At 38.1% G+C, this 21,532-nt stretch overlaps 1 protein-coding gene across 1 annotated transcript in view; it reads right to left on the bottom strand.

Annotated features, from left to right (window-relative positions):
* Phlpp (PH domain leucine-rich repeat protein phosphatase) overlaps nt 1-21,532 on the bottom strand; it is a 115,363-nt gene that overhangs the window by 80,240 nt on the left and 13,591 nt on the right. The window contains exon 3 of the mRNA XM_076899563.1: nt 10,029-10,182. Coding sequence (XP_076755678.1) covers nt 10,029-10,182 — 154 coding nt within the window. The remainder of the gene's footprint in view (nt 1-10,028; nt 10,183-21,532) is intronic.

Here is a 21,532-nt window from a genome sequence, read left to right as displayed (position 1 = left end):
CTTGAGAGTAATTGCTAATTTAAATTAATAACTTGGTTTATTTTCGCACCTTGCTGGCCGTTATTATATTCATAATACATACATTATTTTCCGTATGTTATGGCTCATGTATATTTGTTCAGTTTTTGATTAGAATTACTGCTGAAAGCCGGTATACTTTACCTAAGCTAAAATTTCTTTATACACTTACGATCAACTTAATCGACTTAACCTTCAGGTATGCGTATAAAGTAAATTTTTTCATAAATGGTGCAGCCAATGGAGAAAAACATATTAGTTCTTAATTATTAGGTTTTAGCTTTGCATTGAAACTAACATCATAAAAATTGGTCCGCTATTTTTTAAATTATGTGACTTGAATTCCAATGAACAAAAAAAGTAAAATATTCTTTAAGCTAGGGGAAAAAGGGGAGGGGGAATAACGCTAAGTATTGAAATTTATTAAATTAAATAAATTCTTAATGTTCAAATTTAAATTTTTGGTTTTAATTTAATAAAAATATCATTTCCAAAAAAAAGATATTTTAGCTTTTTTTGTTCATTGGAATTTGGGTCACATAATTTAATAAAAAATAGTCGACTAATTTTTTAAAAATAGTCGACTAATTTTTATGATGTTTGTATCAATTTATTGCTAAATACCTAATAATCCAAAACTAATATTCTTTTTGTCCATTGACTGAGACAATTTTTGAAAAAATTTACTTTATGTGACTTTAAACTTATTTTGTCATTTTTGCTTTTTAAAAAGATTGGATGTCAAACTTGCGAAGGAAAAGTATACAAAACGTACTAGTGCGTCAACGACAATCAAAATTAAACGGTCTACTAAAATTAGACGGTGATTAATGGGGTCTACTTTCTCGAGAAGTATCTGAATTCGATTGTTACGCCGTGGCGAAAATAATTAGTTCGATACGCATTCGCTGTGATGGAACAAAGGTAACGAGAAACACCGAAATTCCTGGCGATGATGCATCCACTTTCTATCAATGACACGGGGAATGATACATTAATCAAGGTAATGAAGAGACGATCTTCGGTTACACGCGATCCGAAACAATGCACGCTATGTCGTTAACAATGTGTTCGCCGTTCGTTGTTCGCCGGTTTCCGATGACGCGAGTTTGATGGGACTCCCTGACAATTGACAGCGCGCATGCATGTTACAATGGATATCTTGTGCGGCTATTGATCGCGCTGACGATACCAGAATCCGATTGCAATAAGATCGTTGGTAACGTACCGCCATTTCATTTCTGATTTTATTGCTTTCCGCTCGTTATAATAATGATAACATCGCCTTCTATAGAAAAGTAAACTAAAGTCTGATTAGGATTTTCATTGATTATTTTATACCTCATTCGAAACAAAATTTTAATTATCGTTCACTTTTCATTTGCTTCTCAATAATTTCTGTTCCGAGAAATTGTGCTCTTAACACTAGGTTTACCAAGGGGTCATTTTGACCCCCGTAAGAAAATGACCCTTTGGTAAACCTAGTGTTAAATTAATGATGCAATTGAAAGCGTGCAGTGTTATGTATTAATTGATTATTTTTTGGCGGGCTGGTGAATTAGCTCGTATTTATTATCTGAAAATTTGTAGCCGTAACCGAAGTTTGTGGTCTCAGGGTAATTGCGTAGCGTTATTGTTTGAGGGTTTACCAACTGTTTACGCAAATTTCTAACGCAGTCACTCGCGTTGATTAATTCATGTTTGCCTTTAATTTTATTCAAGATTCAAACAGATACGCAACTAAGGCTGCGAAATTTGAAAGGAACGATATGAAATGAAATAAATTGTAGTACTTTTCAACGATCTTGAAGATATATTTAAACGGTCGTTTAACAACCATTGTTCGGAAAAGGTTCATTAGTTTCCACTTTAATTAACTTCCCAACCCCTCTTCATGTTATATTATATCGGATAAAGTTAATTATTATTAGAAAAAATGATTATCGCTGCATTGTTAGAGCAGAAACTAATTAAACTGATAACTTATGTTTACCGCGAGGCAAGTTCTGGTAAAGTGCGCGTAAAAAAGAAGGCTGCATCAGTTTCAAAGTGGCGGTGGATTAAATAAACCGAACCACCTCTGTACTTAACTCGTGGCTAGCTACGATTTATCTTTATTATTGCAATTCACGCGAGAACGTTCCCAACACTTATTACGTTAACTCCACACGGACAGAGAGCGATCGATGCCTATGTAAAAAAGCTGCCAGCTTGCAGCTCTATGGGTGATTTAGATGAGCGAATAAAAATGAATTCCATATTAATTTTGATTAAATGCTTCGTAACGACGTGAAAACCCCTGAAAATCCGCGCTTCTTCAAATTTTATGACGCGGGTTTATTGTTGCATCGAATACCGTATAATCGGTGTGTACAGAGGTTTAAGTTTCATTTACGCTTTTCTTGTTTAAATTTTACCAACAACTTTATACATAATAGAAACGTTTATTTTATATTCACACTAAATGTTTCTATTTCATATCTACGGAAAAATAACAGGATTGCCATTGTTCGAAGCATTTTTACAAATTTTTGGCAGGAGTCTGAACAGGGTCTCGAACCCGGTAGCAATCAAATTTGGTTGGCGTATAATATATTAACGTTAAAGGTTGCCACCCGTTCGACTACCCTTAAAACAGTAAATTCATTTGGCCAGAGTCGTGTAGCTCCACGGGAGCGACCATGTTTAACCATAATAACCGCTAACGACGGCGAGTTTCCAGGGTGGAACTTCCGGAAACGAGGCGCCCGCCTTGCCAGGGAAAACGAGCCAACCGGCTAGCTAAGCTGAAACGTTAAATGCCGATTACAGGCTGGCCCATAGTTCGGAATTTCTCTCAGAAACTTTCCACCGGTCCCACCACCCAAGAGTTACACCCGAGACGGCGCCCGTTCCACTTGGACCGTTATTCTTATAGACATTCCTTTTCCTCTCTCCTAAGATTGTCAGCTGTTTTAAATAATTCAAGCTTATAGGTTTATTAACTCTCTAGGGGTCCGTGTAACTTTTAAGTCACATACTATTGTAACGACACTTTATTACATAATTTAGTTTTTTCCAATGGTGATGAATACATTTTATTATGTAATATTTTCTTAGCAACCAGTAACATTATTGGTTCTAAGTATCCGTTATAATAAAGTTGTTGGAACGACTCATTTGAAGGTAAATAATTGTTGATTTTACGTACGTAACGTTATTTATATCAATAACCAAAATTTAGACCATGTTAAGGTTTTTAATACATTAATTGTATCATCTATTGCCTCGATTTTGCTGCGGATGAAAGAGGAGAGCAGGAAGGAAAAGAGAGGGAAGAACGTTTCTTCCTGGGCCTGTTAGCGGACTCATCAGTATGGCTACGCTTGCTGGCCCTGACTTAGATATAGGGGATATTAGGGACAAGTCAGAAGTTTTATATATTGGAACGGATAGGTAATTGTGTACTTTTGGGAAACTGTAAGCGATGATGTCCCTCTAATGACGAGTGTCTGAAGGCCGCCACACATCTAATTTTTTTTGTTTAATTGAAGCGCTAGATATTTTGTAGGTTTTTAAGAGAAAATTATACAAAGTGAAACGAAATAAAAATAAGGAGCAATAAAGTTTCATTTGACTTCATTACACAAGCTATTCTTATCTATGTTTAAAAATTGTCCAGCACATAATTTGCATCACCATTATACTTCATTCAAACATATCTTTCACATCACTCTCAATTACATCCTTCGGGTCTTAAGCGACCCAGAACACGTTAAAAAGTACTCGAAACAAATTGCAACGCTCTTGTTCTTCAATTCGCAATTAACTATCAATTTAAAACCAGAATAAAAAGTTTTATCCAGAAAAAAGAAAAATCAAAGATGAAAGGACCTGTTAGTAGTCGCAATTCCTTATTCACCCCTTTTCGCTCGCCGACGTTTCTTATTTTCCCCGCGTGGACTCGAGTTTCCCTTCCACAGACGAGTGGCAAGAGTACCGCGGGGCTATCATTTAATTAGAATCTCGGAACGACGCGTCAATATCCTCTGTTCCAACAGCCTGTATCTTTGCGCCGCGCGAGGGGGTTGGAGAGCGCTCGAGTAAGCGCGTATCCAAGGTGGCAGGCAATTAGTAGCGTTATTTGATGGGCAAACACCGATTAACCATTCCGAAGTGCTGGGGGTGAGAACGGGTAGGAATTGTAAGGGGCACCGGGGGGTGAAGAGTAACCGAGACTTTGTTAAGGTCATAGTCTAGACTGGAGATTGCGCGCAACTGGCTAGGACTCTTCGCGAGTTTCAACGGAGAACGAGATATTTGGGCTAGATTGCGGTATAATGCAGGCTGTTTGCAATTCACAGACAATATCGGTTACGAACACAGAGCCGCGGATGATATACTTTTCTAATTATGATATTTCTGGTTCAAGATTCGTTTCTTACGGAGTGAAACTAATAATTATAGTCTAGGTGTTTGTTTAGGGTGTAATGTCTTTTACAGTTTGTGATACGGACAGCAGATCTGGTTCTTCTTCATCATGTATTATACAGCTTACTGTTAAGCCCACATTGGTAGCTCAACTAGCATTTACGTGCTCGATGGATTCGATTAACAGCCAATGGCGTATCATAGACTTTGATGCAGCCAATAAATCGGTCATAAAACACCGGACGGTTATCAGATGGGATCAAATAAAGAAATTACAGAAGAAATACTGCCAATAGCACTTTACATTACGAATTTCCAACCAGACATCCCTTTCAGCTACTGAACCGACTACCTGATAAGGTCTGAACTAACAAATACACAAAACGACTTCTTCGCATAAGCAATTACAGAATTAGCTTAACACACTTTTGCACTTCTTAGGCACCTCAGGCTAACACAATATAAGAACTTGATGACTTAAAATAATGCACGCAGAGTGAATACCAGACATCACAATTTATCAAGATATTACAGTTCAATCAACACATTCTCGCATGTCGCGTCTAGCCGCGCGGAATTTCGTCTCTGTTTCACTCTCTGAAGTTGTAAGGCTCAGATCTAACGCGGTTGCTCGCGACGTTGTCTGTCAAACTAATCCTGAACAGCTTGTTAATTACTTGCCACTTCTCGACTATGCGGAAGTGTTGAAGGTAATGACTGATTGTGATATTCGATTACGTTCGTTTGGTTCTATTACAAATTGTCTGCTTTTGTAAGAGAGTTTGTTTGGGTTTCGTTATTATTCGATCGTTGATAGCGGATAATTAACTCGTTCTGTTGGTATTTGCCGAAAGAATGCAAGTTACCAATCAGTCTGTCCCTTCGAGTATCGTCCACACCTTCTTGTACGCTCGAAAGAATTTTGGGAATTTTTTAAAGGTAAAGATTCCGGTCTGGTTTCGTTACGTGTACATATCGGACTAAACCTTGAGAAACACCTTGTTTAGAACACGCTATGGCTATCGAGGACGCCGAAATTAAAACTTCTAAGAACCATTGTATTAAACGTGATGGTCGTTTACGAAATTGCTTAAAACGTCTTAATCTTGGAAATAGCCTTTTGGTCACGAACGTGTAATAAACGAGACCTTCGAAGACCCCACGTTTTGTTGCTCCGTCGGTTGGAACATTGCATGTTAATTCGTACAAGGTTCGCATTCTAACTAATCGCTACCTAGTGAGAAACATAAATTTAACCGTAGTAATAATAACAGTTGAGGAGCCGTTACTTTGTTAGAATTTCCATTTTCTTAGTATTATATTCATGTTTGTAACAACAGTTAATACATTGTAACAACACTAGATCTTCAAATTTTATATTCCATTGTTATAGCCATGCTCCTTAGGTTTATTATCCGTTCAATTCGGAACTCATGGTATTTTCCTTGTGCATCACACGGGAGTGAACTTAATATGTGGGAGAAAAAGAGCATTCCATCTCAAAACTTTGCTCGACAAATAAAGTTGAAAAGAACCCTTCCACAGTTTCAACTAAAACTTAGGTCGATAAAGACTATTATAAGCATAGAAAATTACATATTTATCAAACCACTTTACATATCGTTTAATATTTAATAAAGTCTTGTCTCTGTTCTCAAGTCTGGATCTATACTTTCCGTCATCTACAACTTTAACTGTTCGCTTGTCGTTAAAGTTAACGTGTGAAGTGAGCATTACCCAAAATACTATTCATTCAAATTGAACATTTAATTTGCCTACGTTTAAACTACGTTCCTGTTAGATTAGGAGGTGGAATTCTTCTGTTTCATTGAAAATTGTTGATCACTTTCTCCTTACTTTTATCTAATATTGATTCTTTGTCTTTTGATACTTTTCTTCATCCCTTTGATCTGCTAGGAGTGAATAAAATGTCGGAGGAAAAGTAAGAGTAGAGTGGTATCGTAGTTTTGAGAAATAACTGTAGATACATGGCTTTAAGAATTATTTAGGGAATCGTGCCTGGTGGAAGATAGAGTTGGCGAACAGCAGCCATTTTTGGGTATATTTGGAGAAAAGTGTGAGTGATTGGTGGGAAAACCAATCGATGAGAAAAGAAGAAATAAGGATCGTTCAGATTTTAGTTTGGATTTCTGTTTTGCTAGGTTGAAAGCATAAAGAGTATTTAATCTTTTTCACTATTTTCTGGCTTCGCCAGGTATAAAAACGATTCCTAAAATTCAATTCCATCGTTTTCCTCGATTTCGTTAATTAAATTGCAGTGTCATAATCGCGTCAACAACGCGATAGCAATATCTTGTACTCGATAGAAAATAACCCAGTATAAATCTTAGAAAAATGATCACGTTCGAATTTCTGAAACGTTATCAGCCCAGGCGTCTCTCCAAGTCACGTAACCGAATCCCCCGTAATATTTTTATATAACACTACCTCTGAAAGCAACGAGGACACTAAGTACTAGTCCACGCGACATTTTACGCTCTATCATTTCTCTTCAATATCCACGATACTCTCGCTCCTTTGTATTAACCTCAACGACGTCCGCGATGTTTCTGTTCCTAATTACTAGTGTGCAAAAAAGGGAGCTTTAATAACGAGAATACGTGGGTGTATTAAAGTTTACCAACCGAGTTTCTACTTCGAAACGAGCTCGCCGGTCTTTTAACCGCGTCCTTTGTAACTCGTTCACGAGCTTTTAATTTTCCCCATCATACGTTACAATTTTCATCCTCGTTCTTACCATCAAGCGTCGTTAATCGACCAGCTAATTTGGATTATAGTATAGCAGAAATTGTATACTCCGCAATTTGAGGCGTTAATCGAAGGCTCCGAGTAATCCAGCGATTATTCAAATTATTTAATATATAAAAGCTCGAGCAATTTAAACTTTTATCAATCTTTTTTATCCTGAAACATAAACATTTGAAAAATTTGATTTTTACGATAACCAATACCCCACGCGAGTAATCGATAATTTTTTACTTCCACGTAAGCTCATCAATACCGGGCTTGTTAGCTATCGAAGTGGAGCAGTTTGAAAAAGTTGTACTTCGCTTAAAGAGAATTTAATCACAGCTCTTCAGCTCACTCGCCTCTTCAGCTTCCTTTTTTATCCATTCTTACCACGATTCGAAGAAATCGTTATCTTTTGCAACCTGTTTTAACGTGGAAACGAACGTGAGGGGCAGAAAGACTCAGATTAGACGCATAACAAACCCGTGTTACAGTCATGCCAGAAACACGCTGGCGTAAAGTTAACCGGGGACAATGCACATCCGATTTCCGCCGCAGCGGCCATTCACTGCTAGGAATTCGGTCGCGTTTAAACTCTACGGTTAGTTGATCGACCGATTAACGCCGCACAATCATTTCACGGACAGCAACGTAATTAGTTATAGCAATTCGACGTGTACACACTTGTGTACACTTGTACATTGATGAAAAATTAGAGCAATTAAAAAATTTTTAACTTTTAGAAAGTATTTCTGTTGTTAATACTCTTAGAAAAATTATTTCTGTTGTTATACTCTTTTTAATTTGAGGTGCACGGATGGAAAAAGAACACGCGTAATCTCGCTCTCAATTTTAATAACAAAGATAACAATAATAGTGATCAAGAACGGGAGCGGTTAGAATTCTTCCGATATGCTAGACGGCTCAATGCCCTCACTAGCTACGCGTACTCGTACTACTCGAATTGAACAGACGGTTCTAAACGAACTGTTCTAGACAAACTGGTTCGGCTGAACTGTTCTGAACGAATTGTAGGCTCTGAATGAACTGATTCGAGGACAAAAATGTCGCTTCTTAAAAATGTATATAGAAAAGGATGGATGCGCCGACGAGAAAAGCGAAAACGTTTCCAGGAAAATGCAAGAACCGGAAATTGGTCATAAATAAACCAAAGTTAAGGGTCTATCGTACATGACTGGTCAAAGCTCAGTCACGACAAAACCTGCACTGGGCCGTGGGAACGCATTGTAATGTTCGAACTGAAAATTTACTGTTTCTAAGAATTAGGAACAATTGCGTAATCGTAGCCGTTACAAATGATTGCTGTATTTTACGTTAAATAGGATCTTGATTATTGAAACGAAGAATATGTAATACAAAAATTGTTACTTTTTTGTCTTTCTTGGACATTAATATTATTCAACATAAACTATTTTCTTCTACACAGAAATAGAGTTAGAGTTCGAGTTATTGTTATAAATATTAAATTTTATCCGAGTCAGAATTTTTTTGTAAGAGTAACACGCGAAAGCAACATTCACGATATACAAGTCTGATCCAGTCAATTAATTCGACTAATTACCTACCATAATTTACTGCATCGTTTGAACAGTGTATTTATTTGCGTTTTCCAATAGGCGTCTAATTAGCGCGATTAACGCGCTTAATTATACACTTGTAAATGGCTGCGATTGATGCGCCAATCGTTATGAGTCGTACAATTAGCGTTTGTCATAAAAACGACCGACTTCCAACGTTTATCCGCGTGATTCTTTTATCGTTTGTGTACAAACGAAAAATTCGACGTCTACGTGGTACCAATAATCTCGATACGACACGAATATAAGAAATATAAATTCAACCGAGGAATTTCAAATAACATTTCAAATAAATTATTTTTTCTTTTTTTCGATGGACGAAAAATCGGCGAATTAAAAATCTGCCGGTAGCGAGGATGAAAAAAAGAGCAGAACAGCGGCAGCAATTTCGAAAGCTCGACAATCTACATTCGCCAACGTCCCTGAGAGGCGTCCTTTCCAATAAAAGGACGAGCCCATGCATTTCCGAGGGCGTCGCTGGGCGCGAATTTCGTTACACGGCCCGCGCTCCCCTGGTTGCGGCCGAGGGTGTGCAAATTTAAAGGGTGCAAATGAGAAATGGCGCGCGACCAACCCCGTTCGACGTCGCGCTGACACTGATGAAAGCTTGCATCCCTGATTTCTCTTGGAACGACCGCGATTTTTCCAAGAATTTCTCTTTTTTCCTTATCAAAAGGAAGAGAGGAACTTTCGGAAAGTTTTTTCCATTTTCTCTCTTTTTATTTACCAACGAAAATGGGGGGAATTATAATTGACTGCAGCTTTAGCATTTTAGCTGATGTTAGTGTAACACTGTAAAAAATAACGATTAAAATTTCGATTACATATTCAAAATTTTAACGCTATAACAATCTTTTAATTTCTGATCTTTAATTTCACTGAAAAGCTCCAAACCCTTTATTAACCCAAAAATATTTCTCTTCGTGCTTCATTTCACTAGATTCAAATTTTTGCTTGTTAGATACCAACCTATAAAAAAAATAAATAAAATAAAATAAACCCTAGAAATATTTCAAGCAACAAAATTTCCTTGTCAGCAACCCGATCGAACGTCTAAAATATGTATTATTCAACAGGCTCCGCTATTATTCGGCGGCGGTATCACCGTCGACTACCACGTATTACGATGGAATACCAAATGTAACGAGAAATAACGAAATGAGGCGCGAAGGGCGCGATCGATGGGCGCGCGCGCGCATGTTAAAAGCTTGCGAGAGCAGTTGGTACAGGATACGAATAAATCGCACTCACCCACGTGGAAAGCGATGAGGTGCCGTAATTCAGGATCGACTCCTAGCCGGGACCGTCTCGACGCGTCCTGGTAGCCGAGCTTTTGGAGAAATTGGTCTTGTATCTCGAGCGGTTTCTCGTGGGAAGCCAATCTTCTCCCGGACTCGCCTCCATACTGAAAAACGAGCGTAATCTCTTAATGGATCTTATTATCGGCTCGCGTTACTGAGCAAGACCGTTCCTGCCAGATCTTGCTTACATAAAGAAGGGAATGTAATCTTGTTCGGTTGGCTAGCTGGCGGGATTTGCGGGGTAAAAGTGAGCAATTCTTTGCGGCGAACCGAATCGAGAAAGAGTTGCGTCATTTTTTAGGGTGGAAGGGCAGATCAAAGGTCTCTCTGATTTTTTTTCATGGTGCGTAGTACAGGATGCAGAACTATAATATTCCGCATTACCTTATTTTAAATATCATAAAATAGTAAATTAACAGGGATATCTACTTTTCGAAGAAAAGTAAAATGTAACTTTGTTTCAACAATGATTCGAAGCTTTTTAAAATAAGATGTCAGAATAATAAGTGAAAGTGAGTCGTGCTGATTTTGCACACATCAAGAGCCTCGGTCCTGTCAACGATTTCTCGACAGAAAGATACAAGAAATGAAGGACATCTCATTCGTCGCTATAATAAACATCTGTTCTCGTTACTCAGAACGCCATCCATTTCCTAATATATCGAACTTTCACGCACTACGCGTAAATCAAACTCGTGCTCGTTACGAAGTCATGAAAAAAAAAAAAAAACGAAGAAGGCATCCCAAAAGAGAAAAAGAAAGAAGAGTTCGACTAATATTTTCCAGTTTTGCCGAGTTTCGTAGCCTCGCGCACCCCTCCGTCACGAACGACGAGTTTTTTCACGTGTTACCGCGTAAATCTTTCTAACTTAATTAAGCTGGACGCGCGGACTGGCCGCGTTCCATCTTAATTTCGACAACGAGGCCTGCGAGGCCATTCGAGGGCTCGTCATACGTATCTGCCGCGGTGAATTTTCTGGATTAAGGCACCAACCACGAATTCCCTTTCATCTTTGGTAATTAGAAAAGATTTCAGCATTACCTAATGATATTTCATCCTATGATTTCCAACAAAATTTGGTGCTAACCATTCGTTCTACCATACAAAGATAAATGCATACGCATTAAAATCTAGGAAAAGTAATATAATATATTAATAAAAATAAAGTAATATAATTTAGGAATAGTAATTAATGCATTACAATTTAAGAAGAGTAATATAATAAAAAAGAGAAATTTTCATAAGTAAAATGGATTATTTTCATTTTTTTCATATCAGTTTTTTTTCGTTCAAAAAAATGTCTAAACACTGTTACAAACTCATCAAAAATATGTAAATATCCTCTGGAACGCGCTCTGTACAAAAATAATACCACCCCACCGCCTTAACTTCTCGCATTTACTCAAACACCGTTACTATATTCCCCACAAATCCAACGTTCTCTCAAGTATGTAATTCCAAAACCCATTAAACATCCATTCGAAAAGCAAAACGCTCCAACAATCCTAATTTGAACTTGAAAGCACCGCGTCGCGCGACTCTGTTTACGACTTCCGTTTTACTGCTTCCCGTGGCCGAGGATAGCGAGGTAGTTCGGAAAAACGGCCCGTAATCCACGGACCAGCGATCGCGGCTCTCCATTCGACGCGCGACGTTCCCAGAATTCGAACTAGGATTTTAATATCGCAACCCTTCGCGCGGACTTATCCAAGTCTTCGACGCCGTTTCCCTCGCGTCGAGTCGCGAACTTTTCGATCTGGATACGTCCGCAAGACACGCTTCTACGTACGAGAACACTCCGCTGGGAGGGGCTTTCGACGCCCCGTCGATCGAGAAGTTTCAATCCTTTGGAGAATGTGTAACTTTGATCAAACGCCGGCTTTTTTCGGCTGCAATCGGCCGAACTTTAACCGGAAGTTCGACCATTCGGTATTATGAGCGTAGACAGAGACATAAAACCGCACTTTACTATTTTCTTTAATTTCTTGCTGAATTTGTTTATCAAAAGTGAGGATACGGATAACCACCCCTTTATAACACTGTATTTTTATGACGTTGTTTAAATTATAAAACAACGAGTGTGTAACATCTTATGAGGACTCTATTAATTTTTTTTTTTTTATATGTATTTGTAAAGAGCGTTTGCTTTATATTTGTAGCATTTTTTAAAACACATATTACTTTACTTTCTTTGAAACAGATTGGTGTACTTTAATTTTCCATTTTGTAGAATTTATTTTACAAAATACTTCTCCATATTATGGACATTTAACACTTTTGAATATTAAAGGTGATCCATTTAACGGAAAGGTGGTATTTTAAGGTTCTTCGGTTTACGAAAGTATCAGTCGTTGTGTGTTAGGAGAATCAAACTGACAACTGGTAGACACTATAGGTAATTGGAAATGTTTAGAAGTTTTGTTGGTGCTCGTTAAGATATACTGGGTAGACTGAGCAATTTCGGAAATTAACTCCAAGTAAGATCAGATAGTGCACTATAAACCGATTAAATCGGTTTAGAGTTTGGACTTCTGTGTAGAGTTTCGAACAACTTAACGGCGAGGGTTAGATTTCTATAAAATCTAAAGTGCACGATGAAGAGTTAATGTTTATTTATCTTACAGGGAATAAATATTCTCTTCGCTTCGCCACTTCCTCCTTGCGCGTCGTCGCTGAAAAAAGGGGATAAAAAATAATTCAGTAGCGAGGCAATCGTGCTACGACTCGAAACGGCGATGCGAAGCTCGGTTTATCGACGCGCAAAATATTCGGGGAGAAGTTTATTCGGCGGATTATTAAAAAATAATCAACCGCGACGTTAACAACGGGCAGGCACATCGCCGTTTCACCTGGCGTAATTAAAATATTCGGTTCGAATATTATACCTCGCGCGAGAGTACGCGTTCTCTAGATTCCCCTCGTATTATCAAACCCCGTGATCCTGGGGGATTACGCCGCGTTGTTTTTTGATTCGCGATTCATTTCGCTGGAAATATGGATTCTCGTTTTGTTCGTACGAATTTTCCAAAAAGTGTGAGATATGAATAAAAAGACAATAGACAATCCCTTTTTGTTCCTGCATATGAATATATAAATATTAATCGAATTGAGCTGTTTTCGTTTTGTTTTAATTCGTCGAGAAACTCCAAGTCCTTTTTTAATTTAAATACTTCTGCCACTTGTTATGTGTATATATGTAAATTTATTGAGTAATATAGAGAGACTTCAAGTATAATTTATTGTGCATTTTATCGTAATATTTTCTCTTCTTATCGAAATCGTAAAGAATAACTGTTTCAATCTTCTGCATCAGAGATTTTCTTCAACAATATTTCAAATTGGTTCTACCTAGTAAAGAAATGTTTGATTTTCGTCAGTGATGGTGACGTTCAACACGCATTACATTATTTAACGTTCGTACCCCTATTTCGAAAATATTGAGGTGATAATAAAATTCTTTAAAATAGAAATAGAATTTCTAAGATGTTGATGTACAATTTATTTCTGTTTCACATATTTATAGAATACGAAAATCTTGTTAATGAACGCCACGCAAAACCCTAGCCAGCCAAATTCCCATTTCATGTGGAAAACAAATCAAAGGGAATTGTAACGGAATCGTGAGTACAAGGATCTAGTTCAGCTGCCGACTAAACATCAATCTTGGCGAGCGAAACAAGGGTTCATAATGCAGCAGGCGAATCATTCGTACGTCTTTGCAGAGAACGGACAGGCGTGTGTACATAAATGGCGCCTGCCCGGTGCAATACCCCCGAGATTATTTCCTTTCGCGTAAGTTTCCATCCAACCGAGACAAACAAAACCAGTCATATTGCGGAAATTCTATAAAAGAGCCTTGTCTACTTTCGCAACAGACGATCGTCCCACAGAACGTTTCGTCACATTTTCCGTTAAATAGCCCATTGAGTTTTGCATTCGCAAACTTTCAGCTCTCGTTAATGAGATCCTATATTAATTTCAAAATTTCATTTAGGAAATTTTGATTCAACGTTCAAACAGAATGACGTTATTTGATGAAAATTTTTAAACATTTTAAAAGATTGTTTTACAACGACCATTGGTTTGGATGGTTTTGGTTCTTTTCTCATTTCCTTTTCTTTATTTTTGTTACGCTACGCGAATATTTAACACTTATATTTTAGTAGTCAGTATTAGTAGTTGAACTGAACGTAAGTATTTTTCTATTTATAATGAGTCTATAATGCGTTTTACCTGCTTTATATTGTCTGTTTATTAATTGAATTAATTAATTTAGCGTAAATGGATCGTTTGAAATAACCTAACAAACTTAAACTGTACCTAGAAAATAGTGACCAACTATTAATTAAACGATTGTACCATAAATACAAGTAAACTGTGTTCAGATTTGCAGAGTTTTGTTTAAATCTATAATAAATGTTTCAGAGAAATTTGATACGTTGCCAAACAACCAGATTATAAATTTAAAGTGGAAAAGATATATTTTAAACATTTCTAATATATCGCAATAAAATAAAATTGTTCAATCAAACCTAATATTTGTTTATTAATAGTTATTTCAGTTGAAATTAATAGATAGTGTCCTCGATTCGATATAAAGGTCACATTTGTCGGATTTCTGGTACAGAAAATAAATTGAGATGTCCGACATTCGATACAATATCTGATTAACAGTAACTCACAACAGTGTCGTTTAACAAACTAATTACTCGACAGCCAGTTAACGGTGTATATTTCCAGTCAAAGGTCGCAATTTATAGATGAAAAGCGAATATTCTATCGACTTGTTGGGATTCCAGTCGAACAATTTCAGCGTCAGGTTTTGAAATTTATTTCAAAAGAATGCATACTTCATGGTAAAAATTGCTCGGCGAACCACAGTCCGTCACAGATATCGAATCCGGGACGCTGTGTTAGCTTTCCATGGTATGATTTTGCAACGCAACGCAACGCATGCTTTTAATTTTTTACAAACATCCACCCTCGGCTTTTTTGTTATTTTCGAAAAATCCATATTGTTTATACAGAACAGAGCGGATAGAAGTCATTTATATATCCATCGAAAAAATTTCATTTGGAAAATTTCATTGGAAAAAGGATGAAACCGATTCACAACTGATAAAAGTGATTGTTCATTCGGAAATGGTCCGGTCATACGCGAAATTAAACAAACCTGAATCAACGTAAAAAAATTGTTATTTTGTCAGCTATTTGTCTGATTGCGTAACTGTCAATAACGGTGTCACTTCATTCGGAGTTAACTCTCTGCACTCAACGAACACACTCCTCGATCATCAATTCGAACCACTTTTGAAACATTCCAAGCGTAAAACGATTTTTGTTACACAAATGTAAAATGAAGAATTTGATAAGTCTAATGTACCTGAAAATGAAGAAAGCAGAACAAAATATACAAATGCTTTACAAGCCAAATTAATCTTTATGCTTTTTTTTATAAGAAATCGTGTTTACTTTAAACTAAACGAACTGTTTGTTCTCAAGCAACCACAACGACTCGTCATCGGTTACTAAACGGGTTTGAAACGAATATTCCAGCGAAACCTCGATAACTAAATCACCGTATCACCGTTCCAACTTGTTCGCCGCGAAATTACTATGCATAAATCCCAAAGAAAATTCGTGGGGAGCTCCTCCAGCCACCATATTCCGAACCGACTCATCTGCGAAAGTGGCGAGAGATATAGGCGAGCGATGGGTTCGAAAAGGAAGGAGTCCGCTATTCTATCAAATGGTGGCTGATCGATCGATTCGATTCGATCCGATTTCGTCGATCCTTCCGTCGGCCTGGGAACGCGTTGTCTTCCGGGGGAGGATCAACCTGCTGCCACGTCTACGTGTACGCGAGAACCGCCCTCAACGTGGCTGCGAACGAAAACAAATTGGACCCTCCAATTTCCCTTCGCTAAGAGCCTGTACGAACTGGGCGGCTCTTTAACAAAGCCCGGGTAATTAAAACTGTGGTTGTTTTGCAAGCAATCGATACTGTGTTTATCTAACCTACAACCATGGTATTGAAGCTTTGTTTCATTTCCATGATAATATTTGTCTTCGTTGAAAATTGTGCTTAATTATGCCACCCACTTGAACCCAAGCGCAACTTTTCTCGCACCTCGACCGCTCGAACCTGATAGACGCAACTAGAATCATTAACGAATGAACTAGTTAGAGCATCCTGGGCGTCAGAAGCAAGATTCGGAGGTTCACGAACGGGTTTGAAAGAAAATCCTCGTTCATGCTTGCGAAAGCCTTAGTCTCGTTCGATAGAAACGATGTTATCGATCCACAATGGAGAAACTAGGGTGGTTGCGCTCCTCCAGGGGCTCGCGCGTAATTAACAAAACTCATTATAAGCAGCCAACATTTCTATACGTATATATGTATAACATATGCGCCGATTTATCTCTGGTGGTTCCGTTTATTTTGGAAACGTCACGCAAATTGCACCTCTTAAACATTCACCGTATCGTATCGTCATAAAACGGTTTCACAATTTTGTGTATTGTTATTAAGAATGAATTTTTGAAATATAAAGCTTTTGAACGGTCGTTCATATATTTATTTAAAGGGAGGGAAATCTTAATCCTAATTCATTGCTTAAACGAAGGGTTAAAAAATGTAGTGTTTTATTGTATTATAGCTAACGTGAAATGAACGGTCCACTGGTGCTTTTGAATGAACAATTTCTATTCACAGGGCCAGAGCATGCTAACGGTGATTTTATAAAAATGGCTACAAATAGGGAATTAATTCTCAATTAACTAATTGCATTAAAAAATCGCGTATTCATCGCGTTGTTCTCTCGACGAACAATTTTGCCAAATCGATACTCTCGAACCGGAATACCCGCTGTCGGTGGTGTTATTTTTCGGTTGGACCGTGTGAAGCTATTTTTGTTTTCGGGCAAACTTAGTCGAATAACAATTTTTGCATCGAAAAACAAAAACGGATATATTTTCGCTTTCCAGGTGCGTTTCTTTTAAAATAAAAAAAAACATATATGTATATATATATGAATCCTGGTTTCGCGTGTAACTAAATAAAAACTTCGCGAACGGCTTGTTCGTAGAACAATTCACGAGCAGCCACATTTAACGTGTCCTTCTCGCAGGTAAATGGTGTTCCACGATTCTCACTGTCCTATAGCACATCCCCAAAGCCTTAGACAATTGACAAAAAAATTTTCCGTTATTTTGAGAAATAACTTCTTGATCCACACTGATTAATTTTTACATTGAAAATAAATTCTCATACAATTTAATATACATATAATACAAATCTAGTTTCAATCAATACCTGTTAAATAAATGAAATGTTCAAACTAAATATTTTCCTAACTAAATATTTCGGGGCGAAATTAAAAATAATTCGTTTCGATTAAGAAAATATATGTCAAACAGATCGATGCAACTCCGATTACGTAAACTTCTTTCGATACGGGTATGGTCTCAGACTTTTGAACAGTCCCGTATACATGTACGTCCCTCAGCTTTTTCTATATCGCTTAAATCTACGAGGAGAGGGCGGAGGGATGCCATCCAGTGGAGAATATTCTGTTTAATGGGCCACGATAAAGCCTCGATCGCTTCGTCAAAAAGCAGTTCACGGTTGGAGCGTGTGTCCGGCAAGTTTACGATTTTTATGAAAGCTCTAAGCTGGACACTGGCACCGCGGTTTATATTTATTTATGGGGTGGTGGCGCGGCGTGGATTCGTCGTTCCCGACTTTACACTCGGATCCACTCCCCCGGGGGAAATCGTACGCGCAGTTTATCTGCCCTTTCTTCTCGACTTTACGGCCCGAAACCGCTATTAGGTCACTGCGCGAGTCCCATCGGTTTCTACGGTGCTCGCGTACAGGTTTCTCCCTTCGAATGCATCGAGAGGGATGAAAAACTCGCGCGTTCCCGAAAACTTTTTCATAAAGTAGTTAACAATTTTCTGATTCGATGACAAACGGTCGAACGATTCGATTTTAGTGTTACAGACCAAATCAAAGTTCACGAGTCCTCGGACAGTGAATTAGAAAGTATTTCGAATTTATGTAAAAGAAGGCGCACACGTTCGTGTGCTTTCAAGTTCTAAAGGATGAAATGACTACTGATTTAAGCTTAAGAGTTATATACTGTAAAAGTATAAAGAAAGAGTTGAAGAAAAAGAGATTCATTATATTAAATGTTATTGATAATATCATGTCATTGATATAACATGTACAAGATCATCAAAACAAAATTGCCGTAAACGTAACCGGTTGGGAAAAAATAAAAGATTGGTCCACTAACTTCAAATTCCCCTTGGAAGATAGTAACGTATCTTTTAAGACCAGTCATTTCGACTGGTTCTGGTAGGAGCAGTTTCGTTTTTTTCCATCAACATGTAAGGGAAAGCTTGGCGTTGAGAAGCGCTCGAGGGGATTGTCTAGTTTGCGTCACCTTAAAGTCGAGCAGAAAAGTAGGACGATAGAATCTAAGGAGGTGGTCATAATCTAGGGCCTTCACGGCATTCCATCGTGCAATAAAGACCTGACTACGCGATCGCGATGCAGAAACAGAAATTCTTCCTGAGCGGAAACACCGATATAACTTTGAAGCCTTATTTAACATACTTTGTATCATCGTATGTCGCATCACTTAATCTACAATAATAAACTACCGTCCATACAAACGCGTGTCAAATGGACATGCGAGAATACTTGGCAACAAGTAAACATATCGGTCTCGTCCTCAAATTTATGTCATAATCGAAAGGTCTCGCGCAGCCAAACGTACCGGTTCACCTCGTATATCGCAGGAATCTCGACGCGCGTCTCGATCCGTTCCAATCCTGTTTCGCGCGACTATATTCACCGAGTTGCTGTTGCGCTCAATTTTTCAAACGGAAAGAAGATTCGAGCATCGATCTATCCGCGCTATATCAATCCCCAAACTCGCAATCCTCATCCTCTAAAAGAAAAAAGAAAAACCAGAAACGCTCGACTACAACCCCTGCAGCTTGTTCGACCTTCGAAAGGGTAACACGGGAGAGATCGCGTAATCGCCGTTCCATTCCACAGCTTCAAACTTTCATCGGCGATTCGCGCGTGTACAGATCAAAACTGGTAGAAATTCCGTGATACCTCGACCGGTAGTATCGCAACGGGAGAAAAAAAGCTTTGCAGCCCCTGGAAACGGTCTAATCGTGATCCTTTAATCCGCTTAGCGGAGCGACGCGGCAAGGAGTGGCGGGAAACTGACGGGAAATTTATAGACGGGTTGTTAAAATAATATCGAGCTAATGGATGTCACAGACGAGATGTTCGATGCAAAATTCTCGACGGAGAGCAATTTGTTCTTTTTTTTTCTTTTTTGTAATTAAAATTGTGTCGTGTATGTATGTGCGAATGTGTGGGATGGGAAGGTTGAGAACTCTTGACGTAACGAGCCTTTCGCAAAAAATCGCTCGGATTTTTATTGGATTAATTAAATCGAATCGAACGAGTATCGGGTCGTACGACACACCGCTGGTATAATGCGCGCTAATGAAGCTGCCGATAGGGAGAAATGAATTTCGAGGTACAAGGGCGACGGTTAATTGGAAGATGTCCCGCTGTTAATTTTATTTCTTTCCTTTTTTTTGCACGCGTGGAAATATTCGGACGTCCTCGACGAATTGTTGATAATCGGGTCGCTCTAATTACTTTGTTCCGATTTCGATAAAATTTCATTTTTTTGCACGCGAGATGTGCATCCAACATAAAAAGAAAAATTCATGTCCACCCAAAATTAATTTCTCAATTTATTACACATGTCCACTTATTTGTCTTTGTTTCCTAATTTTATTAGTTGAACGATGCAAAATTTTCTTTACACGTCCGCGATGAGAAATGTGCATTTTTATGGCCGTTTATTTATCTTCCTTTGGCGAAATAAATTTTTTCGTTCGATCAGACGCGGAGAAAGTGAATAACATTTTTCACATTGTTGACAGCGTTCGACGGGAATCGAATCGTATATTATTTCTCGTTATTTCGCGTTCGTCGAATTGTTATCAAAATCGTAACGATGGCCCCGATTAAATTTTAAGTAAATCATTCTATAGCGATATCTCCGATTTCTCGTTTAAATCTATTATTAAACTCAAATTGCTTTCGTTGCATTCAGTTTGAATGGTGGCTAAAATGCAAAGTCTGATAATCCCAATAACATTACCCTGAAATTATTTTCGTCATTAGATATGTTCATGAAACATTCCATGGACCAACAAACAGTTGTCGTAATCACGTCTCTTTCATGCGGCGAATAGTTTACAAGTAAATTTAAACGACGCAATTAAACGACTCACCCCGTACATATACGAATCACTGTATTGCCTATCTCGATTATAACCAATTTCAAATGAAAGCATAATTCAATATCACCACGTCGATCTAAACTGTATAACAGAAAAGCGCCTTAATTCCACATCAATTACAACGGAGAACAAAAGAGAACCAACAGCAGAAATTACGAAAGTTCCGTGAAATTAATATTGAATCGCGGAAGCGTAGAATAGAATTACGTTACGGGAAGAAATGAAATACGAAAGAGGAATTTAAAGTAAGACACGATCGATCACGATACACTCTTTGGTAGGTAAAAGTTTCATCGGATGATTTTATTCGAGAGTGTAACTGGTCGAAACAATATGTCGAGTAGTCAAAAATGATAATTCGCCCGGTCATTCACGTAGAAAATGACGAGGGGGTTAATGGCTCGTCCTGCGTGCGTCGCGATTGAAAAAAAAAAGAAAATCGCGGGGCCGAAATTGCGTCGAGCGTTCGACCATTTTGCATTATTCTCCGGCGGCGGTAATTCACGATGGCGCACGGTTCTCGTAAATGGGCCGGAATTTCGCCGAGGGGAACACTGATGCGACAACGGGTATCCGTATTTTACGTTCGAAACAATTGTAAATATCGGGGTAATATAACGGAATAAATTCGATCGGGAAAGAATGGAGAACGGGTATCGGAAATATTAATTGCGAGAAGCTGTTGCCGGGCCTTCGCGCTAAATCAGGCGTTTTAAATCCGCGTTACCCGCTTCCCCGTCTAGGTAAAACGGTCTTGGGAACGTTCGTTTACTTCCTTCGGTTTAAAAAGATATTAACGTAAGGAGATTTTACGAGCGCTTATTCGTTCTTTTTAAAAACTGGGTTAAATTCTTCCCTTCCCTTGCCTTTCCTTCCCTTTCCTTCCTTCCTTCCGCTGATGCTGTGGAATTTATTTGTATATTATTTAGATGTTTGTGAATTTTTAGGAACGTTTCATTCTGATAAGTCTACGAGTTCTATTTTCGAAGCGAATGTTTTTGTTATAAAATTAATTATTACAATTGCAGATCTGTGATATTTGATCTCTTAAAAAGCTAAGAGAACACAATTAAAAAAGATTGAAATCCTATCCTCATTCACTTTTCC

The sequence above is a fragment of the Xylocopa sonorina genome, chromosome 8, assembly GCF_050948175.1.
Source record: "Xylocopa sonorina isolate GNS202 chromosome 8, iyXylSono1_principal, whole genome shotgun sequence".
Lineage (NCBI taxonomy): Eukaryota > Metazoa > Arthropoda > Insecta > Hymenoptera > Apidae > Xylocopa > Xylocopa sonorina.
Note: the sequence above shows the minus strand (reverse complement) of the source record. Positions and strands in the feature narration are given on the sequence as shown.